At 42.1% G+C, this 22,189-nt stretch overlaps 2 protein-coding genes across 4 annotated transcripts in view; one reads left to right on the top strand and one right to left on the bottom strand.

Moving 5' to 3' along the window:
- Window positions 1–22: 22 nt before the first annotated feature.
- Window positions 23–16,564, bottom strand: LOC123771883 (L-sorbose 1-dehydrogenase). 3 transcript variants are annotated; one of them, XR_011230835.1, is made up of 13 exons: window positions 16,476–16,564; window positions 13,434–14,006; window positions 10,239–10,549; window positions 9,681–9,872; window positions 9,255–9,438; window positions 8,391–8,551; window positions 7,218–7,394; window positions 6,418–6,574; window positions 5,441–5,580; window positions 4,606–4,789; window positions 3,070–3,358; window positions 893–1,902; window positions 613–737 (listed from the first exon to the last, which is right to left on the bottom strand). XR_011230835.1 is itself a non-coding variant. In XM_045764626.2 (12 exons), the coding sequence occupies exons 1-12, from the start codon at window positions 13,534–13,536 to the stop codon at window positions 558–560; spliced, it is 2,196 nt and encodes a 731-aa protein (XP_045620582.2). In that variant the 5' UTR covers window positions 13,537–14,166; the 3' UTR covers window positions 23–557. The 3 variants fall into 3 exon arrangements, 1 of the variants encoding a protein (XP_045620582.2); XM_045764626.2 differs by lacking the exon at window positions 16,476–16,564 and having other exon boundaries at window positions 23–737; window positions 1,785–1,902; window positions 13,434–14,166; XR_011230836.1 differs by lacking the exon at window positions 16,476–16,564 and having other exon boundaries at window positions 13,434–14,166.
- The window catches only part of LOC123771885 (zinc transporter ZIP1), a 53,446-nt gene continuing 45,580 nt past the window's right edge, over window positions 14,324–22,189 (top strand). Inside the window, exon 1 of the mRNA XM_069337810.1 lies at window positions 14,324–14,462. The gene's annotated coding sequence lies outside the window, so the exon portion shown is untranslated. The remainder of the gene's footprint in view (window positions 14,463–22,189) is intronic.

The following is a 22,189-nucleotide window of genomic DNA, read 5'->3' on the forward strand; positions in this document are numbered from 1 at the left end:
TGTACCTGCTGGGTAATTCCTATTTTGACCACCAGAAATATGTGAATATATTGCATTACATTCATAGCAATGCACTTTATTAAATGTTAAGTTTTAGTAACTATTAGTCATATGAAAAAAAGTTCATTATATTTAATGTGTAATACAGTATAGGTATGAATGTTTTGGTGAGCCAGACACGTGTCCTCAAGTGCATCCAAGAAGGTACTGGTGCGGTCACCCAGAAGTGGTAACATACCAATAGTCCAGCAGATAGCAATCAAAGCTGTGGTTATTATTCCAGAGGTAACTACTGTATGGCATTTATTTTACGTGTGTACAGTATATGTACTAGTACTGTACACGAAAAAAATACTTTTTAGGTATGATGACTCTTGTTAAGCTTCCATATAAATTGAAGGTCTATGCTGTACTGTACCATAATTAACAATAACCAGCAAAATTTTAATTTATACATACTGAAGTACAGTGTAAGCAAAATTTTGAATTATGTATTGCACATTGTCAACCCTTCTTACACATAGGCTACCAGCATGATGAAGACCAGAGGTGTGTTATCATATGCCAGTGTTAGCATATAATAACACACCCCAGAGTATGTAAACAATAACAGTTGAAATGAGGCCACCAACGGGCTCTGCTAAGTTGGAAATGTTGGACAGAAGCTTTTCTTCACAGTCTGGTGCACTGGAGCAAATTTTCTGACTGGCTAATTTAGATTTGTTATTCCAAGTTGCCTGTAATAAAAGATTATAAAAATAAAAGTTACTGATGTATACTATATTAAAAACTGTATACTATATTAAACAGTAGAAATTACATTATTTAGAAATTAAACATCTTTACAAGCATTACTCTCTGAAACAAGACGGTTATTATAAAAGTGATGAACTTCTATATGGAGGCAGGCAGGTGAAGCACACCAGTAAGCAGGCTGGCAGGCAGGTGAAGCACACCAGTAAGCAGGCTAGCAGGCAGGTGAAGCACACCAGTAAGCAGGCTAGCAGGCAGGTGAAGCACACCAGTAAGCAGGCTAGCAGGCAGGTGAAGCACACCAGTAAGCAGGCTGGCAGGCAGGTGAAGCACACCAGTAAGCAGGCTAGCAGGCAGGTGAAGCACACCAGTAAGCAGGCTGGCAGGCAGGTGAAGCACACCAGTAAGCAGGCTAGCAGGCAGGTGAAGCACACCAGTAAGCAGGCTGGCAGGCAGGTGAAGCACACCAGTAAGCAGGCTGGCAGGCAGGTGAAGCACACCAGAAAGCAGGCTAGCAGGCAGGTGAAGCACACCAGAAAGCAGGCTGGCAGGCAGGTGAAGCACACCAGTAAGCAGGTAAAAATCGGTCAATTGAGATAAAATGATTATAATTTTTAAACCCACAAAATTTCGTAAATATGTAGTAGGAAGCAAAAATGGACACCAAATACAACTGGATGCAGGTCCTATGAACACTGGACTGTTATAATAATAATAATTCCTGTTGTCAGGGACAGGAAGCCTGTACTTAGGGTTATTGAGATGCGCCCCCCCCCTCCCTTCCCTAGGCCAACTACTGCCTCCAAGAAGCAACCTACAACAGTTGCGTAACTCAGGTACTGTACTTGTTTACAGCTTTATGAACAGAAGCAGCAGGTGAAAGGAAATGTGCCCAAACGTTTCTGTCCTGCTCAGGAATTGAACTCGGGGTCTACACTGTGAGTTGAGAACATAGCTAAGTCAGCATACGAGCAACTTTCCTGCCGCACAAGCTCTATAGGAAGCAAGACAATTATACAAGAACAACTTGCCTTAATGAGATCGGATGCCTTCTCTGCAATGACAGTGATGGCAGAGTTGGGAGCCCCAGAAATCTGTGTAGGCATCACTGAAGCATCCACTACCCTCAGATGCTCTGTCCCAATCACTCTGATGAGAGAAGAGTTAAAACAATTAAGAATGTAATTATCTTAGTATGTCAAAGTTAAGGCATTGTTTTTGATGAACCCCATAAGAGGTGAAACGTTCTCTTTAAATAATGTATATCGTCATCTTAGTGTGTGTTTACATTATCACTGTATTCCATTTTGGGGCCAACCATTTGTGTCATATACTGTACATTAATGATATAGACAAGAATTTTATTAACCATGTCATAAAATTTGTAGAAGACACTAAGAACTATGATAAAGTGGGAAGCAAAAACTATATTGAGGCCATACAAAGAGATCTACATGAACTTTGCAAGTAGTCAGTTGCATGACAAATGCTTTTTAATATTGACAATTGCAAGACCTTGCATGTAGGGCAACATTACTATACAGCAGGTGGATGAAGACAAGGACCTGGGAATTTTGATCCACCATTCATTGAAAATTGCACAGGTGGGAGTTCAACAAGCCACAACTTAGGACAGAAAACATGAGAAGCTTTTTAACCCACAGACCCATGGAACTACCTACGCACTGAAGCCATAAATACCAAACATTATAGCACTACAGTTCAAAATACAGACAGGAAAAAATCCTCAGCAACAATGTGGGAATGGGGGGAGGGGGAGGACGTTTGACAAGCCGCTGGCTTCCTTCCTCGATTCCCGACAAAGCCACTAGAGATAGTAGCCTTCATGTAAATTCAGGTAAAATTCTTTTGTTTTTTACAGTATTTGGATTGACGTCCAAACCACACATCAGAAGATGGAGAAATGACAACGTTTCAGTTCATCCTGGACCATAATCTAGTCGTGTGTGCAGAACTTGGTACTTGGATTGTCATAACTCATGTATATATGTTAGACAAATATAATTTTGATAGAGAACTTCATTAATGCAGTTAAAAGAACTAAGTAGGGTCATAAGCTGTAAGCTGGCAAATATTCAGGTATAAATTTTATTTAAAAATATAATTAGACAATCCAAGTTCTTTTCATGGATGTAATACCCAAGCTTTGAAGTAGGCTCTATAATTAAAAACCCTGATATAAATATAATTCTGTAAATGTGCTTAATTAATATGCTTAGCAGTTTATAGCATACTTGTTTTCCATGGACAATATATACTTGCAATAGTTTACAATTTAGTAAGTGTTACATCTACCTGAGCTCCGGATCGACCACAGCCATAGGGTCACCTGGCTGGCCAATACGAGCAGTGCCCAATGCGTGATAACCAGAAATGGCACCCACACGAATGATGCAAGAGACGAATTCCTGGTAAAGAGTCCGGGTGTACTCTTCGCGCCCTGAACCTTCCGGACCAGAGCGTTTCCGAACCAAGGGTTCCGGACCTTCTGAACCAAGGCACTCCTGGTAGCGAGGTAAGGCCACAGATGCTCCCAGATTCTGGAACGCTTTGGTTCGTACCAGCCGTACTGTAAACTTGAATGCTGTAAGTATTTAGAAACAATTTTAGGATACGTTTCAATAAACACTGCCAAAAGCTACACAATGTCATTATGCTACATTAGGACCTGCAATGATATTTATACTCAAGATATCTCTATTTCAGTAAATTAAAGTGATAAAATCTATTATGTAGCTCCTGTAACATGTAAATGTATTTTACTATACATGTTATATGGGGAGTTTTAATGCATGTCTTTAAAAAATAAGTACGTAAGTGTTATATAGCAGCTTGTGAGTCGATATATAACTTGCATTTTTTTTGCATCAACATATTTGCCCCTGTGTTTATATTTATGTGAAAAATTAGTGAGTTACTAGTATTATGATAAGAACATGCATGGATTTAGAGCCATCCTATCCCGGGCGGGACAGAAATGGTTGAGCGCATTTCCCATCACCTAATGCCTCTGTTCACCTTGCAATAAATTGATACCCAAGAGTTAGTCAGTTTTTAGTTAGGATGCATCCTGAGGAAGGTCAGTAGTTCAACCTTAGGGGGGCCTGAATATAAGCCTATCTTGATTATCTTGAGATTATCTTGAGATGATTTTGGGGTTTTAGTGTCCCCGCAGCCCGGTCCTCGACCAGGCCTCCACCCCCAGGAAGCAGCCCGTGACAGCTGACTAACACCCAGGTACCTATTTTACTGCTAGGTAACAGGGGCATAGGGTGAAAGAAACTCTGCCCATTATTTCTCGCCGGCGCCCGGGATCGAACCCGGGACCACAGGATCACAAGTCCAGCGTGCTGTTTGCTCGGCCGAACATATATATATTATACACTGGCTGCCTGTCCCCAACATAAGGATTTTTTTTTTTTTTTGTTTGAGATATATACAAGAGTTGTTACATTCTTGTACAGCCACTAGTACGCGTAGCGTTTCGGGCAGGTCCCTGGAATACGATCCCCTGCCGCGAAGAATCGTTTTATCATCCAAGTACACATTTTTTTACTGTTGCGTTAAACAGAGGCTACAGTCAAGGAATTGCGCCCAGTAAATCCTCCCCGGCCAGGATACGAACCCATGACATAGCGCTCACGGAACGCCAGGCGAGTGTCTTACCACTACACCACGGAGACTGCAAATTATTATATTATTGTAATACAGAATTATTGTAATATATAATGGCTTCTTACACATGTTCAAAATAAGAATATATAATCAAATTCTATTTTCTAAATACTAGTACACTGTACTTACAGGAGGTCACTGGACAGTGTAACTAACCATCTCTCATGCAGGTGATGTCGTAAGGATGGTGGAGGTAGTTGGGCTGGATGGAGGGAGGGTGGAGGGGGTCTCTCGAGACAATGCGAACTTGACCCCGGCTTTTTGGGTGTAAACATGTCGATAAGAAGAGGAACCCCGAGGCACTGTGATTGTCCATCTTTGGGAAAGCTGTCTCAAAATACTGGAAAAAATTATAATATTATTTTGGGTGTAATTAGTAAATTTTGAATTAACAAGGACACATAATGTCCATAAAAATAAGGAATTAATATGAGTTTATTTAAATGCATAATCATTCTGGCCCTGTTTCTTTCTTTCTTGGGTTGGGGAGACACCTGGCTTTAAAACAGAGAAGGTAGAGATTGATGTTTGCTAGTTTGCCGGATGCGGGTACCTAGAGGTACCCGGGTTGACTTCAAAATGTTGGTCGATCCAGGTACCAACACTTTAAAGTGCCATTAAAGCGTTGGAAGCCCACAGAATACAAATCTGCCATCAGAACATGTGTTTTGCTTAACAATGAAAATTCTGAAATATTATTATTTGTTTTAACTCTATGGACTCTGCGCCGAGTATTTCATTTCTGCCGATTTCATTAAGACTGCACTGGAGACCAATCCTCCTTACTCACCAGTCACCCTGAAAAGTTTAACGAAGCGTTCCAAAGGCCTCAAATGAGGCCTCAAAGTGTCTCACCTCCAACATTACAAAAACTTAATTCCTTGTAATGCATTCATAAAGCACCAACATCGCATTTAAATCCCTCACAATACACTCATAAAGCATTAGCGTCGAGTTGAAATCCTCACAATACATTCATAAAGAAACTCACATTAAGTTTCATATTGGTGATAGCAGAGTAGAGATGCTTATCTAGAGCGCCCATATTGAAGAGGATGACACCGAGCTCTGGCTGTTGCCTCGCTAGCCTCATTATCCCCACGCCCTCAACAGCTGCCCGCCCGAGGTCGCCTGCAACACAAGGGCAACATCTCGACAACTGAATAACTCCACAGGCTCAAACTTACTGTAGGTATGTGGTTCATCATTTACTTTAAAACCAAACATCAAACTTTGGTTATCACGTGAGCAACTCATCTCTACGTGAAACTTTGGTGATGAGAATACTACGTTTCAAACTGACATAAGTTTAATTATACTTAGTATAATTTATGTTTACGAGTAGTTTAGAAGTGGGAGCTGTATAACACAACTGCACATTTATCCACTGTATTAAATGTAGTACTTGTTCCTTCATATTTGCATGGAGTCTTCGTCCAGCTGGTACGTGGGTGATATTAGCCAAGGGCAGGTCGAGATGACATTTTTATTTACGTTAAATAAATGCACAATTAAGAGAGAACAATACCGACATTTATATTACTCTGATAGAGAGACACTTAAATGAAATACGAGAGGTTAATTGAACCCTTCAAAAATTCACTGAACACGGAAGTTTAATACATCCTAATTGACAATTTATAACTAGATTAAAAAGGCAATGATGACGTTCATGTTCCATAAACATGGTTGAGGTATGTTGACCAGACCACACACTAGAAAGTGAAGGGACGACGACGTTTCGGTCCGTCCTGGACCATTCTCAATCGACTGGAGGTCCAGGACGGACCGGAACGTCGTCGTCCCTTCACTTTCTAGTGTGTGGTCTGGTCAACATATTTCAGCCACGTTATTGTGACTCCTCGTCTGCATATGGTTGAGGTAAACTACGGGAAAACTACCTAAGAAAAGTTCCCTAACCTAATTAAACCAAAAATAACTAAGATTATGTGTTAACTCTGGAGTTACCTTTGCCTCCATTGACGAAGTAGTCCCAAATATTACTTAAGGTGCGCAGCTTAGCAAGGTTGAGGGAGACATCCTTCTCCAGGGAGACGTACAAGGGAGTGTTGAGGTGGTCCTGGAGGTTTTCACCAACACCTTCAAGTATGGAGACCGCTGGAATCTACAGCAGATTTTTGGAAATAAATAATTAGATGCCAAACAACAAAAAGAGATTATATTAAAAAAATTAATATTTATGAGGACTTTATATATAATTCCAACTATTCATTTAGACTTTGTTAATTGATGTGCCGTCACCTATTGTATTCATTTTTACACTTAGACTATTGTTAATGAACCGTAGTAATTGTTACTAGTAGTATTTTGTCTACCTTATTCAATCAACACCAGACGACTTGCAGTAAAATACTATTCATTTAGTAATAGACTGAATTTAGTATCTGGGGTCCGTAGAAGATAGTTATCACTACTAGGACACTAGTTCGTTACAGCTGGGTATACTGTGCTTGAAAATTATACATTGTGATATGACTTATGAATGCAAGTGGCAAGAAAAAGATAATGTTAAGCTGATACAATAGATAAATACAGTATTAGCAATAAGAGACTAATACTATATATAAATTCTCTGAAACACACAATTTTTCTCCATATTAGTTTTCAATAATAGTTTAGCATAACACGAACAAGGCGGCGATGACTTGGCTGAAACATAGCCTCTTGATGAGTAGCACTGACATCTAACCTTCCCAAAACAATTTTAACATATAACAAAGACTTCCATAGAGGAAAGTTTAACTTACGTTAAACTCTTCCAGGACAGTTTTGGGTCCGACACCAGAGAGCATGAGCAGACTGGGAGAGTTGATGGCCCCGGCGGCCAGGATCACCTCCCCACGGGCATAGACGGTCCTCTTGAGGCGAGGGCTGCCCCACTGCACCACCTCCACCCCCACGGCCCGCTCGCCCTCCCACAAGATCTACCGAATCAAGATCATAAAAACTAAACTAACAAAAAAATGAGGCATCAAAGTAGGAGGGTTAATTTAATGACAGATTTAGCAGTCGGAAGTTTATATGACATAAACAAACACACTAAAAGAGTTATATAGGGATATACCACCTCTTGTGTAATTGTAGGGACCCTTAGCCTCGGAGAAGAGAATAAAACATTCAGCTAGAGGAGATCTTGCAGACCTTGGTAAGTATATATATTGTTAACCACTATATAGAGGAAAATAACATTTTATTCACCTGGACTATAAGACTCTCGAACTTCAGACCAATATATATTATTGTAAAAACATTAATTAATATTGAAAAGATAAGAAAGCAGCTGAATACTGGATATAACAATGTTAACAGAGGATGAAATACCTTACAGAGGGAAAAGAAAGATACATAAGGAGAGATTAAAGTCTAAAGTGGAAGGAGGAGATGGAATGTTATGAAATGAAAGATATAGCCAACAGAAAGTGGAGGAGCAATAAGAGTGGACAGGTGAAGGGTAATATACGAATGGAACTGTCAAACATTTGCCAGGAATATCATTAAATGATAATAATGAAAGGGCAGAATATAATTGGGAATAATAAAAGGGCAGAATATAATTGGGAATAATAAAAGGGCAGAATATAAATGGGAATAATAAAAGGGCAGAACCCTAGAAACACAAACCGAAACTATCCCTATTTCCTACTTGTTACAACTGGTAATAAAGTTGTTACATGTTGGCTTAACGTGTTTATGTCGTATTAGATCGTTGTTACAACTTGCTATATTGGTTGTTATAACTGGTTAGGAGGGGTTAAAACTTGTTCGAACGTTGTACCAACGTCGTAGTTTCGGTGTGTGTTTGGCGGGAATATAATTGGGAATAATGAAGGACAGAGGTAAAGAGAAGTGAATTAACACGACGAAGAGTGGGAAAACAGTAAACCCGGTCATCAGTGAGAGACGTGGAGGAGTGTGAGTACCTTAGTGACGTGGCTGTGGATGAGGACATGCAGGTTGGGGCGGCCAAGGGCGGCTCTCAGATAGCCCTTGACGTTGCTCCAGCGTCGCCCCTTGAATACCAATGTCTCCCCTGCCATCAGCCCGTAGTCGATATCGTCGTTGAGGCTCCCCACCGGCAGGCCTGCAGTGAAGGAGTACCATGTTATATAGTCATGCTTCTCACCGCTGGCATAGTATTTTTATTATTATTTTCATTATTTTCTACCACAAACGTGGCCACACATTTACAATGCTAACCAGCATATATACATTTGCTTCTGTCCTCCATGGTGAGAGCTCCTGGGGCCAGATTCACGAAGCAGTTACGCAAGTACTTACAAACGTGTATATCTTTCCTCAACCTTTGATGGTTTTGGTTACATTTATTAAACAGTTTACAAGCGTGAAAACTTGCCAATCAACTGTTGTTATTGCTATAAACAGCCTCCTGGTGCTTCGGAGCTCATTAACCGTTTAATAATTATAAATAAAGCCGCCAAAGATTGAGAAAAGATGTACAGATTCGTAAGTGTTTGCGTAACTTCTTCGTGAATCTAGCCCCCTCTAGACTTTTCGAACAACCCATCCTCCTAATAGTACGTCGCATTTTGACTTATATTTTATTACCTAAGGCCAAAAAACTATTGTAGTAGAAAATAGTAACGGCTCGCGAAATTGACATAATGTCCTGTTTTCTGTTCGTGGGTCCTCTGGTAGGTTAGAATAAGGCACTTTAAAACTATAGTGTCTTGATATTAGGAACACTCGCGAGAACGGGCATTGCCAGGCAAGCAAAACATGTAAATAAATACCTTTCCTAGGTAAGCAAAATGTATTAGACTTACCTAGTTCCTTCCCTGCTGCGAGGAAGGTGTGTGTGAGAGTGGAGGCAGCGGTGTGGACGCGGAGGGGCGGGTGGTAACACTGAACAGCATCTTGCTGGTGCCTGAGGTGGCCTGTCTTCTCCCCCTCGCTGCTGTTACACCCTTTATCTACCTTCTCTACATGCTCGTTGCTGCATTGTTTCTGCTGCAAATTTATGTGTAAATTAGGATGCCCATTAAATAAAAAATTATATATTTAAATATTCAAGTTATATGAACAATCCTTGATTTAACCAAAACGCTGTTAACTCTTTTATTTTCAGATTTGTGACTTGGGTGTCTAATTTTCATCCATGTTACTGTGACTTGTGGTCAGAATACTGCAAAATTTTGTTACACAGACTTGAACCTAAAATTCTTTAATTCAAAATAAATGATTCCACAGACCTTGAAAATCTTAGGCCTGAGTCTGCGACACTCGGCCTTGTTGGCGTACTTCTTCATCTCCTGGAAGCCCCAGCCCGTGGCCCCATACTCCTCCTCCCACTTCTGGAAGTCCTGGGGGGACCCGAACATGTGAATGTTGAAGTTGAGGGTCGCGGTGCCTCCCAACCCACGACCGCGGGGCCATGCTGATTGCTAGGAAAGTGACGAGTGTATTGCAGTGATCAAAACAGACAATGCACAGGCACTCTCACAGTGCCACATCTCCTTCACCTTATACAAAAACTTACACACTTATTCCCTCTTTGGATTCAACATTCCCTTTTATATTCAGTCCAGTCCCTTTTATATTCGGTCCAGGACGGACCGAAATGTCGTCGTCTCTTCAATTTCTAGTGTGTGGTTTGGTTAGCATTTTTCAGCCACGTTATTGTGACTCTTCGTCTGTATATTAAAATTATTTTTATCGATTGATTTTTCACATCCTCATCTATTAAAAAAGTGAAATTAGTTTTGTTTATACTAATGTTTCTCCAAGCTAACTTTTCTTTCTTCACCTACCTGGTTAAAGAGACCGAACGAGGACTCCTCCTGCGGCTCCGTCAGGTACTGCCAGTCGAAGCGAGACTGCTGAAGGAGCGGGGCAGCCAGAGGAATGTTGGAGATCCATGGTTCCTCCCCGCCAGCCTCCACCAGGAGAACCTTGAAGTTCTCCTCCTCGCTGAGCCTCGCCGCCAGTACGCACCCCGCGGTCCCTCCGCCCACCACGATGAAGTCGTACACGGGGTCAGCTTTGTGCACCACGCCCTCAGACACGCCGAACCACGCCTGCCATGCCCACGCCGCCACGCCTATCACCCCGGCCAGTATACCTGCGGCCGCAGGTAATAAAGTCACTGATTTTTGTAGTTATTCAAATTCAGGAAAGTTTGAATGTAGTTCAATACAATAATTGATCAGGGGGGCAGATTCACGAAGCAGTTATGCAAGCGCTTATGAACGTGTACATCTTTCCTCAATTTTCGACGGCTTTGGTTACATTTATTAAACAGTTTACAAGCACGAAAACTTCCCAATCAACTGTTGTTATTGTTATAAACAGCCTCCTGGTGCTTCGGAGCTCATTAACTGTTTAATATTTGTAAACAAAGCCGCCAAAGATTGCTAAAAGATGGACAGGTTCTTAAGTGCTTGCGTAACTGCTTCGTGAATCTGGCCCCAGCCTTCCAATAACATGCAGGAAATTGGTATATTAATTAAAAGTCTGTAAACAATGGCACTTCACCCATGTCAATATTTCCTGTTTTGTTAAATCATTGAATTTCCTGAGTGTATGGCGATGCTGTTATGGTGGTGATGTATGACACGGTGGAGGAGGTGCAGCCCGTCCTCTCAAGCGGTCAGCAACATCACTAAACTGATGTACTAAAATTGCCCGAACCTAACCAAACCGAGCACCCCGCGAATAGAAAACGGGACATCAAGTCAATTTTTTGAGCCGCTATGATTTGTATTCATCAGTTGTTGGCCTCAAGGGGGAGGGGGGAAGATTTATACGTCAAAATGCGATGAATACTGTTGGAGAGGGCTGGCTGGGGGAGGGTGGTGGGGGTGGGGGTTCACAGGAGCGTATGATGGCTATAACTTGTGTGGTTTCCTGTTGTCGAGGGCTGGAAGCTGGTTAGGGTTGATGAGGTCACACCAGAGCACCTTCCTGGGCCATCATTGTATCCTGGCTGTGTGGTGTATCATTGTATCTTGGCTGTGTGGTGTATCATTGTATCTTGGCTGTGTGGTGTATCATTGTATCTTGGCTGTGTGGTGTATCATTGTATCCTGGCTGTGTGGTGTATCATTGTATCCTGGCTGTGTGGTGTATCATTGTATCCTGGCTGTGTGGTGTATCATTGTATCCTGGCTGTGTGGTGTATCATTGTATCCTGGCTGTGTGGTGTATCATTGTATCCTGGCTGTGTGGTGTATCATTGTATCCTGGCTGTGTGGTGTATCATTGTATCCTGGCTGTGTAGTGTATCATTGTATCCTGTCCGTCTGGTCCATCACTGTATCCTGTCCGTCTGGTCTAGTTTTGTATCACTTGATTTTAATCCCAATAAAATCATGTTAATCACGTTAGTCATAAAGTGTTGGCTGCATACTGTAGGATTAGTCTTACGTATGTTATGTACAGTGATCCGAGTGCTTTATTAACGTTCCTGGAAGGTTTTTCTATCTTCACCAGTTTTTATCTATTTTTTGTTTTGTTTTGTTTAATCTTCGGCAATGAAGTCAATATTCTTCTACTTGTTTCTCTTCTCTTTTTATTGGACACTTCTAAACCCTCCTCTTTCTCTCTATCTTATCTCTCTGTTTCTTTCTATTTCTCTATTTCTCTCTCTGTGTCTGGTTCTCTCCGTCTTGCCTGCACACGTCCGGCATTACGAGTTGAGGGAGAAATTCACTTACAGATACAACTTCAGTGAGAATATTGAGTTGCAGGAAAACGGGAGATTTGATTAGGGTGATATCCATTCATTACGCTCAGACCCTTGGATGTCTGACAGCAGGAGGAGGAGGAGGAGAAGAGTGAGAGGAGGAGGAGGAGCAAGAAGAGGAGGAGGAGAAAAGTGAGAGGAGAAAGATGAGGAAATCCACCCCCAGGCTTCACGAGACGTCGTGAAGCACCAGCCTCAAGGCGTCATACAGGCCATCCTCAGAGTTTTTTTTAGATTAGTTCATTTATTAAAGCACCCCATACCCATCTTGTGGGCGGTAGTGGAAAGGGTTACAGAGGCAGATAATGGGCTCAGGGACTGAACCTCACAATTCATTTAGCTAAGCAAGTTACAATATTGATGAGCTAGTTACAAAATTCAGTATAAGTCGTCACATCAACAATGGGTTCGAGATCGACCTCCTCAGACCAAGTCAATGTCATCCAGCGGTCGACCCAACAGACGCATTCATAAATTTTAACATGCTGTTCATTCCAAACGGGAATGTTCTCAAATATAAATTAATATTATAATATATTAGCATATTGCGCATATATAGGCATAGGTTAGGTTAGGTGTTTAGGTTCTGTTGGCGATTATTTGTATTTGTAGTACGTGGGTGAAGCATTTATAGCGTTGTGATTCGAACAAAATTCGTCAGTGAAGCACTTGTTCCGGATATGTTCGAACGTCAGCAGTTGTGAGTCGTGTGTAAACTGCTTTTCATTCATAAACAGGGGGTTTGGCGGGTGCATGGAATCACTTTCGGGTCTTTGTTTGGAGGACGGGCTGAGTCGAGAACGGGTTACACAACTGATGACGTCCGAACACTTCCAGAACAAGTGCTTCGCTGACGACTTGTTGTTCGTATCACAACGCTGTAAATGCTTCACGCACGTACTACAATTACAGAAAATCGCCAACATCTGCAATATTTACGAGTCAGTAACAGGACACAAGAAAAATATTCACTTTAGAAATAATGTGTTATGATTGGCTTAAACTTCGTCTGTGTAAGTTGTCAACACTTCTTCCACGTGAGTACATGTCAGTAGCTATACCAGTTAACTGGTTATTTAAACTATTGCTGTGGCTTTATTAACCTTCCTGTTGATGATTTATCTAAGCTACTCGCTAGTAAGATGTTGGCAGAAGTAACATCTACTTTCAGCCTCGTGTTTGTGTGTAATAATAATAATTAAAGTGAGCTTACAAACAAATATAATTGAATAATACAGGTTTGACGAGTTTCCTGTCTTACCTATTCTGCTTAAATTCCAACTGCTTTGTTGCTGTTGAGGCTGTTGCTGCTGCTGTTGTGGCTGTTGCTGCTGCTGTCGTGGCTGTTGTTGCTGTTCCACCATGTTGACGTAGAGTTGCCTTCTTCCTGATGTCTGCTGTATTCTAGTCAAGCACCTACACGGTGTTTCTCTTACACCTCCAACAGCATCTGTGGTGCTTCTACCAGACGTCCGCCAACACTGTTCCTCTCCCTCACCACGTGAACCTGCCTCACTGTTCCTCTCCCTCACCACGTGAACCTGCCTCACTGTTCCTCTCCCTCACCACTTGAACCTGCCTCACTGTTCCTCTCCCTCACCAGGTGAACCTGCCTCACTGTTCCTCTCCCTCACCAGGTGAACCTGCCTCACTGTTCCTCTCCCTCACCACGTTAATCTTCCAACACTTGTGGGCACTTTCTCCAGGTGAGGGCACTGGAAATACGTGTGTCTGACTTTCTCTCTTACATTGGTTAATGCTTAATTGTATCACACTTGTGCTATATTGTTGTCAACTTCATATCAGAAATTCACATATATTCGGTCGTTTTGAGCTTCAATAGGAAAACAAAAATAGAATTATGAATTACAATGCATCAGGACACCAATCGAAGTTCCGTCGTTTATATGCCAGTCAGCGCCATCTGTTGAGCGTGTTCCACACTTGGGGTCTCCTCTTGCATTTATTTCCCCAGTTTCCCTTCTCTCTTTATTCCCCCATATGTATGTTCCTGTTTTCCTCTCCCATTATTTACATCCCCGAAGGTTTTAGTCTCCAGTCTCCATATCCTCCCGGCCCTCTGTTCCCCCAGCCAAGTCGGTTCCCAAGCCTAAACCCTTCGATTCGATCCTATTGAACAATCTTGAACATTAACCAAAACGCCGATTATTATTTTTTCTTGTTTGAATGGGATTACCTGAGTTTACCTGAAGGATACTATCTATTTAGTGGTCACCACGGGGGCAGGAAATTGGCACATATCCAATCCGGTGCGGGAGTTGAATAAAAGGTAAGTTCATAAAGTTTGTGTGAGGAGCGCGATTGCTATTAATGGAATTAATCTTTTGAAAACGCCCCGTAATTCTTCTGAGTTTTATTATAATCAAAATAGGCCAGAATCCTCCTGTCTTCTCACAAAGATCTAATGATCAGCTGAAGACGTGAACTCCTTGTTCTTGAAGCAGTTGTACTATTAGACTGTAAATATGTTCATGAGTGTATAACTAGCTTAGCTAAACAAATATTGGGGTTCAGAATCCATTATGTGCCTCTGTAACCTTCCCTACTGCGGTCCCAGGGGATGAGTATGGCCTTTATACTAATATTTAGTTTAACATAATAGAAGTAAGATCCCTTGATTGTTTCAAGCGTAGGTTAGACATAAATGAAGGAGATTGGCTGGATATAAATTAGGAGCTGCCTCGTATGAGTCCTCCGCAGTTACCTTCATTCTTATGTTCTTTATAATAAATGAACAAAATGGAAAAAGAGAAAACTATACTATTTATAACCTTTGCCACACGCAAGAGTTAGTTAGTTTAGTTAATTTATTATGCACCCCATACCCATCTTGTGGGCGGTAGTGGGAAGGGTTACAGAGGCACATAATGGGCTCAGGGACTGAACCCCACAATTCATTTAGCTAAGCAAGTTACAGTCTTGATAAACTAGTTACAAAATTCAATATAAGTCGTCACGTCAACAATGGATTCGAGATCGACCTCAAGTACAGGTTCTAAATTAAGCAACTGACATATGTGGAGAGTTATTGTCACAATTTATATGTTTGTCCTGCACACCGCCCCCCATCCAGTGGGCAGGTGTGGATAGGTTACAATCACTCAGTTACTACCTACAGTTAGCAAACTGGGGATATTTGGCTAAAATTTCTGGTAGCAGATCATTTTGAATTAAATATTTACACATCGCTGGAACATTGGTTATAGAATTGTCTCTAAATTCACGTATCTTTTCGCACTCCATCACATAGTGACGGAGGGTGTGCGAATAATTTTGTTGACACAGTTTACATTTGGTCAGGTCTACATCAGCAGATAATGAGAATAATTTATATTTGTATTTCTGCTGCCAACTATCATTGACTTTTAAGGTTTCATTCGACGTTGTCATTCACTAAACACACTTGACTGAATAATTACTCTCGCTATGAGCAATTATAATATGCTGAGTAATAAAGGTAATATGCTGAGCACTTTACAGTTTTGGTCATTAATTGTCTCAGTTGAAATATCTGGGCTAAAGAACCTCTTCCTTCACGGAACCCACCTTCCAGTGGGCGTAATATCCAAGCTTGACGTTGCTTCATCGTTGAAGCAACGTGCAACGTTGATATGCCGTTGCATTGGTATTTCTTATAATTTTTTTGAGACTTTCCTGCCAGACACTTCGTCTACTGCACTTGGTAGATTATTGCCATAACAATTCGTACATTTACTGCCTTGTTATTTATATGTTTAAAACACATTGACAGGCGTTTTCTTGCTAATTTAATAAACTATTTTTTAAGTAACTGTAAACAAATCCCTTTTAATTATCATTTCTTTCATCACATGGAGCATATGGCAACCACAACAGCCACCTTTGTCCACTCAAACTTGAATGCCATAAACCGAGACTGTAAAAAACAGTTATAAATTTTTCAGTATTACTTATTATTTCATATTCTGAAGCTCTTATAATATTCAGGATTGTTCTTCATTCTCACTTTCTTTGGGCTTCGTCACACTACATCTAAATATACTACATTAAACTTCACTTCTTTTAAATCTTTCACTTTTTCGTTTCATCTTTCATGTACACATCAAAGAGTCTATCCAACCCACTCCTCTATCATTACATCTACCCCCCATTGACACCAGTAAGCTTAAATCCATTATTTTATCATTATCGTCCCTCAACCGATGCTATCAACCATTATTTTCCCTCTAACGCTGCTATCTACTATTATCTTTCCCGCCATCGTAGCCAGCACGCTCCTCTTTCCCTTCCCACCTCCCCTCACCGTGGCACTGTGCTGGCTCTGGGACCTCCAGGACCGCCCCTGGCTGCGACCGCTGTGAGAACGGCACTGCCAGTCTTCCTCAACGTCCGTGGCTAGTGGCACTCCCCCAGCACCCCTTCCCCTGGCTCTTCACCACATCCCCCCCCCCCCACCCATTACCATCCTCCACCCCTCTCCCCCACCCACTAACATTCTGCACCCTCTCTCCACCCACTAAAATCCTCCTCACTAACTCATATCTTCCACCCTCATCCTCTAGTTGCCATCTGTGACATCCTTTACTCCATCATCCCACCCACTAATACCCTCCCCACCCACTCACAGAGAGAGAGAGAGAGAGAGAGAGAGAGAGAGAGAGAGAGAGAGAGGGTATTGTGATTTTGCTGATGAGTGAAAGAATTGTGGCTTTAGTGATGTGGTGTGAAGGAATTATGATTCATCTACCGCTATCTGCAACTCCCCCCTCCCCCTTCTTCCTCCACCAGTGAGACCCTTTTCAGTACCAGGGCTTCCCTCTACACTAAGCTGGATACTGTGTGTGTGTGTGTATGTGTATGTGTGTGTATGTGTATGTGTGTGTGTGTGTGTGTGTGTGTGTGTGTGTGTGGGTGTGTGTGTGGGTATTTACCTCAGTATTTACCTAACGGTGTTTAAGGGAGAGTGAGGTCTAGCTCTTTATGCCCTGCCTACTAGCCTTGTCGTACCTGTTGCGTTACGTTTTAACTGTTGTGACATTTAAATTCCTTGTTGAATTTGGCCTTAAAATTATGGATGAAGATGGCTTCCAAAACTTCTAATTCTAGTGCATTCTATTCGCTGACTACACAGGGTACGAGTATTTTCTTAAATTTATTTGGCTCATTTGCATTTCCAGTTCCAGTAATAGTCTATTTGTAAACTGGCAAGTGAACCTCTATTTGTAAACTGGCAAGTCTATTTGTAAACTGGCAAGCAAGTAAACTGGCAAGTGAACATCTGATGTTTTGAAGAAGATTGTGCACCCCATACCCATCGTGTGGGCAGTAGTGGGAAGGGTTACAGGGGCACATAATGGGCTCGGTGACTGAACCCCACAATTAATTTAGCTAAACAAGTTACAATCTTGATGAGCTAGTTACAAAATTACAAAAGTTACAAATCCGAAATAGAAATTGCTTAATACAGCCCTTAAATATAAAAACAGAATAATCAAAGAAAACGAACTAATTTTATGGGTAACCTAAGTAATAATCCCATTGTACTATTTCATTTTAACCTATTTTTTTTTTTAAACTTGAAACAGAGAAGTGAAATTGTTCGGTGATAGATTTCTTTATATTAACTTGTGTACATAATGAATGATGAGGTTTCCTCTTATTAATGCACGCGAAAGAGCGACATATCAGTGCGTCATCCTACTCAGAGATTTATTCAGCCAGAGATGTGTCCCACTTTCAGCGTATATGCTTAATAATTTATTTCGATGTTCTTGAATAGATAGAACGCAGTTACGCAGGGTTTGTTGCCTCGTTTACGGTGCCAGACAAATTATATTTACGGGAATTTACATGAGGTCCACCATCTCCAGGGGCCTCGACGGGGACAACAAGCTGGCAACTTGTTACAGGAGACTCCTGGTTCAACCTTGACGCCGAGCGGACGTCTGGACGCCTGGGAGCTGCTGGTTCACTTTTTGTTTTGCGATTTGGATTTGATACTGCCGCTTGGCATCCTTATTCAACGGTCCGGTTGTACGACGCCTGGCGCACATATCGCCTTGGGTGGTCACGGGATTGTTGATAGATTTTTTTGACGTGTTCCGCCGGCTGGTTCTCCCGGCGGGATGACGGTGTCCGGCGCCGGCTTGGCCTAGAGTTGCCGGGGGTTGGTGGGTCTTGGTGGGCTGCTGGTGTGCCCTCAGACGTGGTGGGCGGCTGGCTTCTGCTCTGCTGGGGGGCACCGGATGACTTTTGTGTTGTAGTTTGGGCCCGAGTTTATTTGGTTTTGCTACCTGGTGTTCTCTGTGTGGAGCGGGGCCGGTGCTTGTCACCCTGAGGGACTCCTGGGGCTCCCCAGTCATCTGCCCGCCTGTGGGTTTATTGGCCGCGAGGCTTATTAGTTTCCAGTGATTTGCGTCACTGGTTTCGCGATTAGGCTTGGCGTTTCACCTTTCCGGATTTCGCAATTAACCCTTCACGAGTCGCCGGGGCGCATACGATCTCACGATCGTCATCGCGTCTAAATCAACAACAACAACAATAACGTGTTACAGGTTTCCCCATAATTAATCCCGAAGAATGGCCATAGCTGCGTGGAGTGTGCTCACTCCCAAGTGGAGTGTGCACACGTCCCCCTCGGGATTCGAACCCGGAATTTTTGTTTATGATTCCAGAACAAACCTGACTGTACTACCGGGACCCTTTGAATCCTACGGTTTCTTACCGAATGACAAGAAACGGCTGTGTTTCAGAGAGTTTCTGATTAGCTACCGGAGTGTTTGGTCTCTGCAAATATGTCTGTCAGCTTGTAAAAAAATCCATCATGCCAGGACTATCGAAGGATTTATTCTACAACTCTAACCTCATGGAAAAACAAAACAAAAACAAATCGCGAGTCGCGGCATGAAGGCTCATAAGCACGCGAGATTCCTCACCCACAAAACAATAACCCAGCAAAATAATAGCAACATTGAACAAAACTTTGTGGCCCCGTTTTCCTTGTAATATCTTAACCGTGAGCTGTGTTCGTGTGTGGGGACGACCCGGCCAGCACACTCGCCAGCACTCTGTTTATAGTGAGTTAAGCTGCCCGTTTGTCTTATGATGACACGACTGGGAGTCTAGTGAGAAGGGGGAACGACTGGAAGTGTAAGGGGAGAAGAGGGTAGGGTGACTGGGGGGTGTAGGAGGAGGAGAGTGGGGTGACTGGGGGTGTAGGAGCAGAGACAGGGGTGACTGGGGTGTAGGCGGAGGAGGACGAGAGAGAGGGGTGACTGGGGGGTGTAGGAGGAGAGACAGGAGTGACTGGGGGTGTAAGAGGGGGAGAGTGGAGGTGACTGGGGGTGTAGGAGGAGAGAGAGGGGTGACTGGGGGTATAGGAGAGGGAGAGAGGTGTAGAAGAAACAGAGATAACTTAGGGACTCCCACAACTTACCGACACAGAGGAGTCTAATTTAACCAGCTGGGTCCGTGGTCATCACGGGTGTGTGTCCTCGATCAAAGGTTTGCATGTATGTGTGTCCTGAATCCGGGGACCTCATGTACGTGTGTCCTGACTCCAAGGTCCCCATGTGCGTGCGCCATGTCCAGGTGTGTGTTTTGACTATATGCAAAGATATATGTTATTTACATTATTTGAAATTCCTATTACAAAAGTGTCTTGTAAGCGAATGGAGCGCATGAAATTTGCAAAAGGTATTAGCATGTATAATATCACATACGTACAAAATTAAATAAAAGTTAAATCAAACAATAGTATATGGAATATAATTTTATTACGGAAATAGTGGCCAGCACTGCGCTATCCTCACAAGGAAACTTATGGAGAAAATAGCATAGCAAGGCCGAGTAAAATCACGTATATACAGTTAATTATTATGAAAATTGGCTTGAGGAGTTCATGTGTGGAAAGACTAGACGAAGATCCGTACCAGCACTAAACTTCTCAACTTTTTGTTCATGGAATACTGAGCAACTCCATTATTGCTTCAGACTGACCTTACAGGCAGACGTGGTTTTAAAATACGCTTCTGTTGACCAGACCACATATTAGAAAGTGAAGGGACGACGACGTTTCGGTCCGTAATGGACCATTCTCAAGTCGATTGTGCCATATTTCAGCCACGTTATCGTGACTCCTCGTCTGTAATACGCTTTTGTTACAAAATTAAAACTTTAAACTGAACGAGACTTTAAAATGTTTCAAAGTCTTTTATGAATCTGACTGACCTTGTGACCAGCTCTGGTCTGAAAGCAATCATGGAAGGGTCTCTTTAACAGACTCTTGAATGTGTTCTAAGATCGATGGGTCTCTCAACAGCCCCTGGTCTGAGGTGACCTAAAAGGCTTCAAGGATCTCGATGAGCAAGATGAGTCACAATTCAGCGAATGCTGTTCAACAATCGCGGAGAAAAACTGGAACACAAAACAAAACTGCTTCTTTTGTTTATATTTTCGGCACGAAATCCCAGCACGAAATCAGCGCTGTGTTTAGTAACTCTTGCAGGTTAAGAACTTATTACCGCATGCATGTGGTGGTAGCGTATATTGCCTCACCACTCCACATACACTCCTAAAAATACAAATTTCTAACTTTCATCAAAAGAACAAAACTTTCTTGATCAAAACTAAAGGCACTAATTGTTACTACAATCCTTAAGGAAGGAAATGTATATATTTATCTCTCAGAATGTTCGGTAATATGTTTATTGTTTGTGATGTGTGTATATGTATGTATTAACACGATGTACTGAACGGGGTGAGAATAGCTTGAGCTACCTCATCCCTTTGTGTGTATTTTACCTCAATAAACTTATTTCAATTTCAAATCCTTAAGGACCAGAGTGCATGCCGGTGAAAACCTTTTTTTCACTTGTATTAACATAGGTGCAATCCGTATCTATGCATCTCCTCTAGATTATATGAAGGGATATATGGTTTGTGTCAAGAGCTAGCTATATGATTCTAAGGTACCTGGTCATTTATACAGCTACGCTATATCAAAAGTTACAAAGTGTCAGGAGCTGTGGGGTAAATACTAGTTCGGTAACAGGGTTGTTGATTTGTGGAACCAATTACCACGTAACGTAATAGAAGTAGGATCCCTTGTTTGTTTCAAGCGTAGGTTAGACATATATATATGAATGCGAACAAGCCTGAATGGTCCCCAGGAGTATATGCAACTGAAAAGCCTCGGGTATCATCCTCTTTTGTCCGGTCGTGTTGGTCGAGCGGTTAAGGGATCCTGTACGTCAGCAGAGTGCTCCTGGCAGTATGGGTTCGAGTCACTTCTGGGGTGTGAGTTTTCAGTTACATATATATGAATGAAATTGGGTGGTTATAAATAGGAGCTGCCTCGTATGGGCCAATAGGCCCTCTGCAGCTCACCAAGAAGTGAGCAACGCTCCCAAAAGAAAAAATAACAAGCTCGCATTTTATTCAAATTTAACTCTAGTTTAAAAAGTAAGACGAATATTGGTTAGGAAAATTGCAGGTGATTGTACATAATAGGAGCTGAAAAACACTCAATTTATAAGGAAATAGATGGACGCATAGACGGATAGATGGATGGGTGGACGGATAGTCGGATCAGTCAGTTAGTCAATCTTCAGCTATCCAGAGAATCTATCGAAACTGATGCTGCTACGGGAGATGACTAAATGGATAGAAAGATGGATAGATATATGGATACATGAATAGATATATGGATACATTTATAGATATATGGATACATGGATAGATATAGGGATACATAAATAGATATATGGATGGAGAGTAAGATAGATAGATGGACAGATGAGGGACAGCACCAGGCAACCCCATGTACCACCCTAATGGTTGAATATAAATTAAGAGTGGAATGGACAGTTAACAGGCCCATCACACTGCTGGGCCTCGACGAATTAGAATCCTTCTCGCTAGGAAATGCTAAGAAGCTATCGGTACATACTGAAGCACTTAAGACTTAACTGGTCCCCGTCTGTGGCTAGTGAGAAGGAGGGAGGATCCTGGAGATAG

Source organism: Procambarus clarkii, chromosome 38 (genome assembly GCF_040958095.1).
Source record: "Procambarus clarkii isolate CNS0578487 chromosome 38, FALCON_Pclarkii_2.0, whole genome shotgun sequence".
Classification (NCBI taxonomy): domain Eukaryota; kingdom Metazoa; phylum Arthropoda; class Malacostraca; order Decapoda; family Cambaridae; genus Procambarus; species Procambarus clarkii.

Bases quoted from the DNA above. Each gene is read 5' to 3' on its own strand.
- LOC123771883 (XM_045764626.2), bottom strand. From the start codon at position 13,536: ATGGTGGAACAGCAACAACAGCCACGACAGCAGCAGCAACAGCCACAA. The intron at 7,395-8,390 runs GTACTCACACTC...TTGATTCGGTAG, and splicing joins TCCACAGCCACGTCACTAAG to ATCTTGTGGGAGGGCGAGCG. The intron at 1,903-3,069 runs GTAGATGTAACA...TTCTCTCATCAG, and splicing joins GTGGTCGATCCGGAGCTCAG to AGTGATTGGGACAGAGCATC.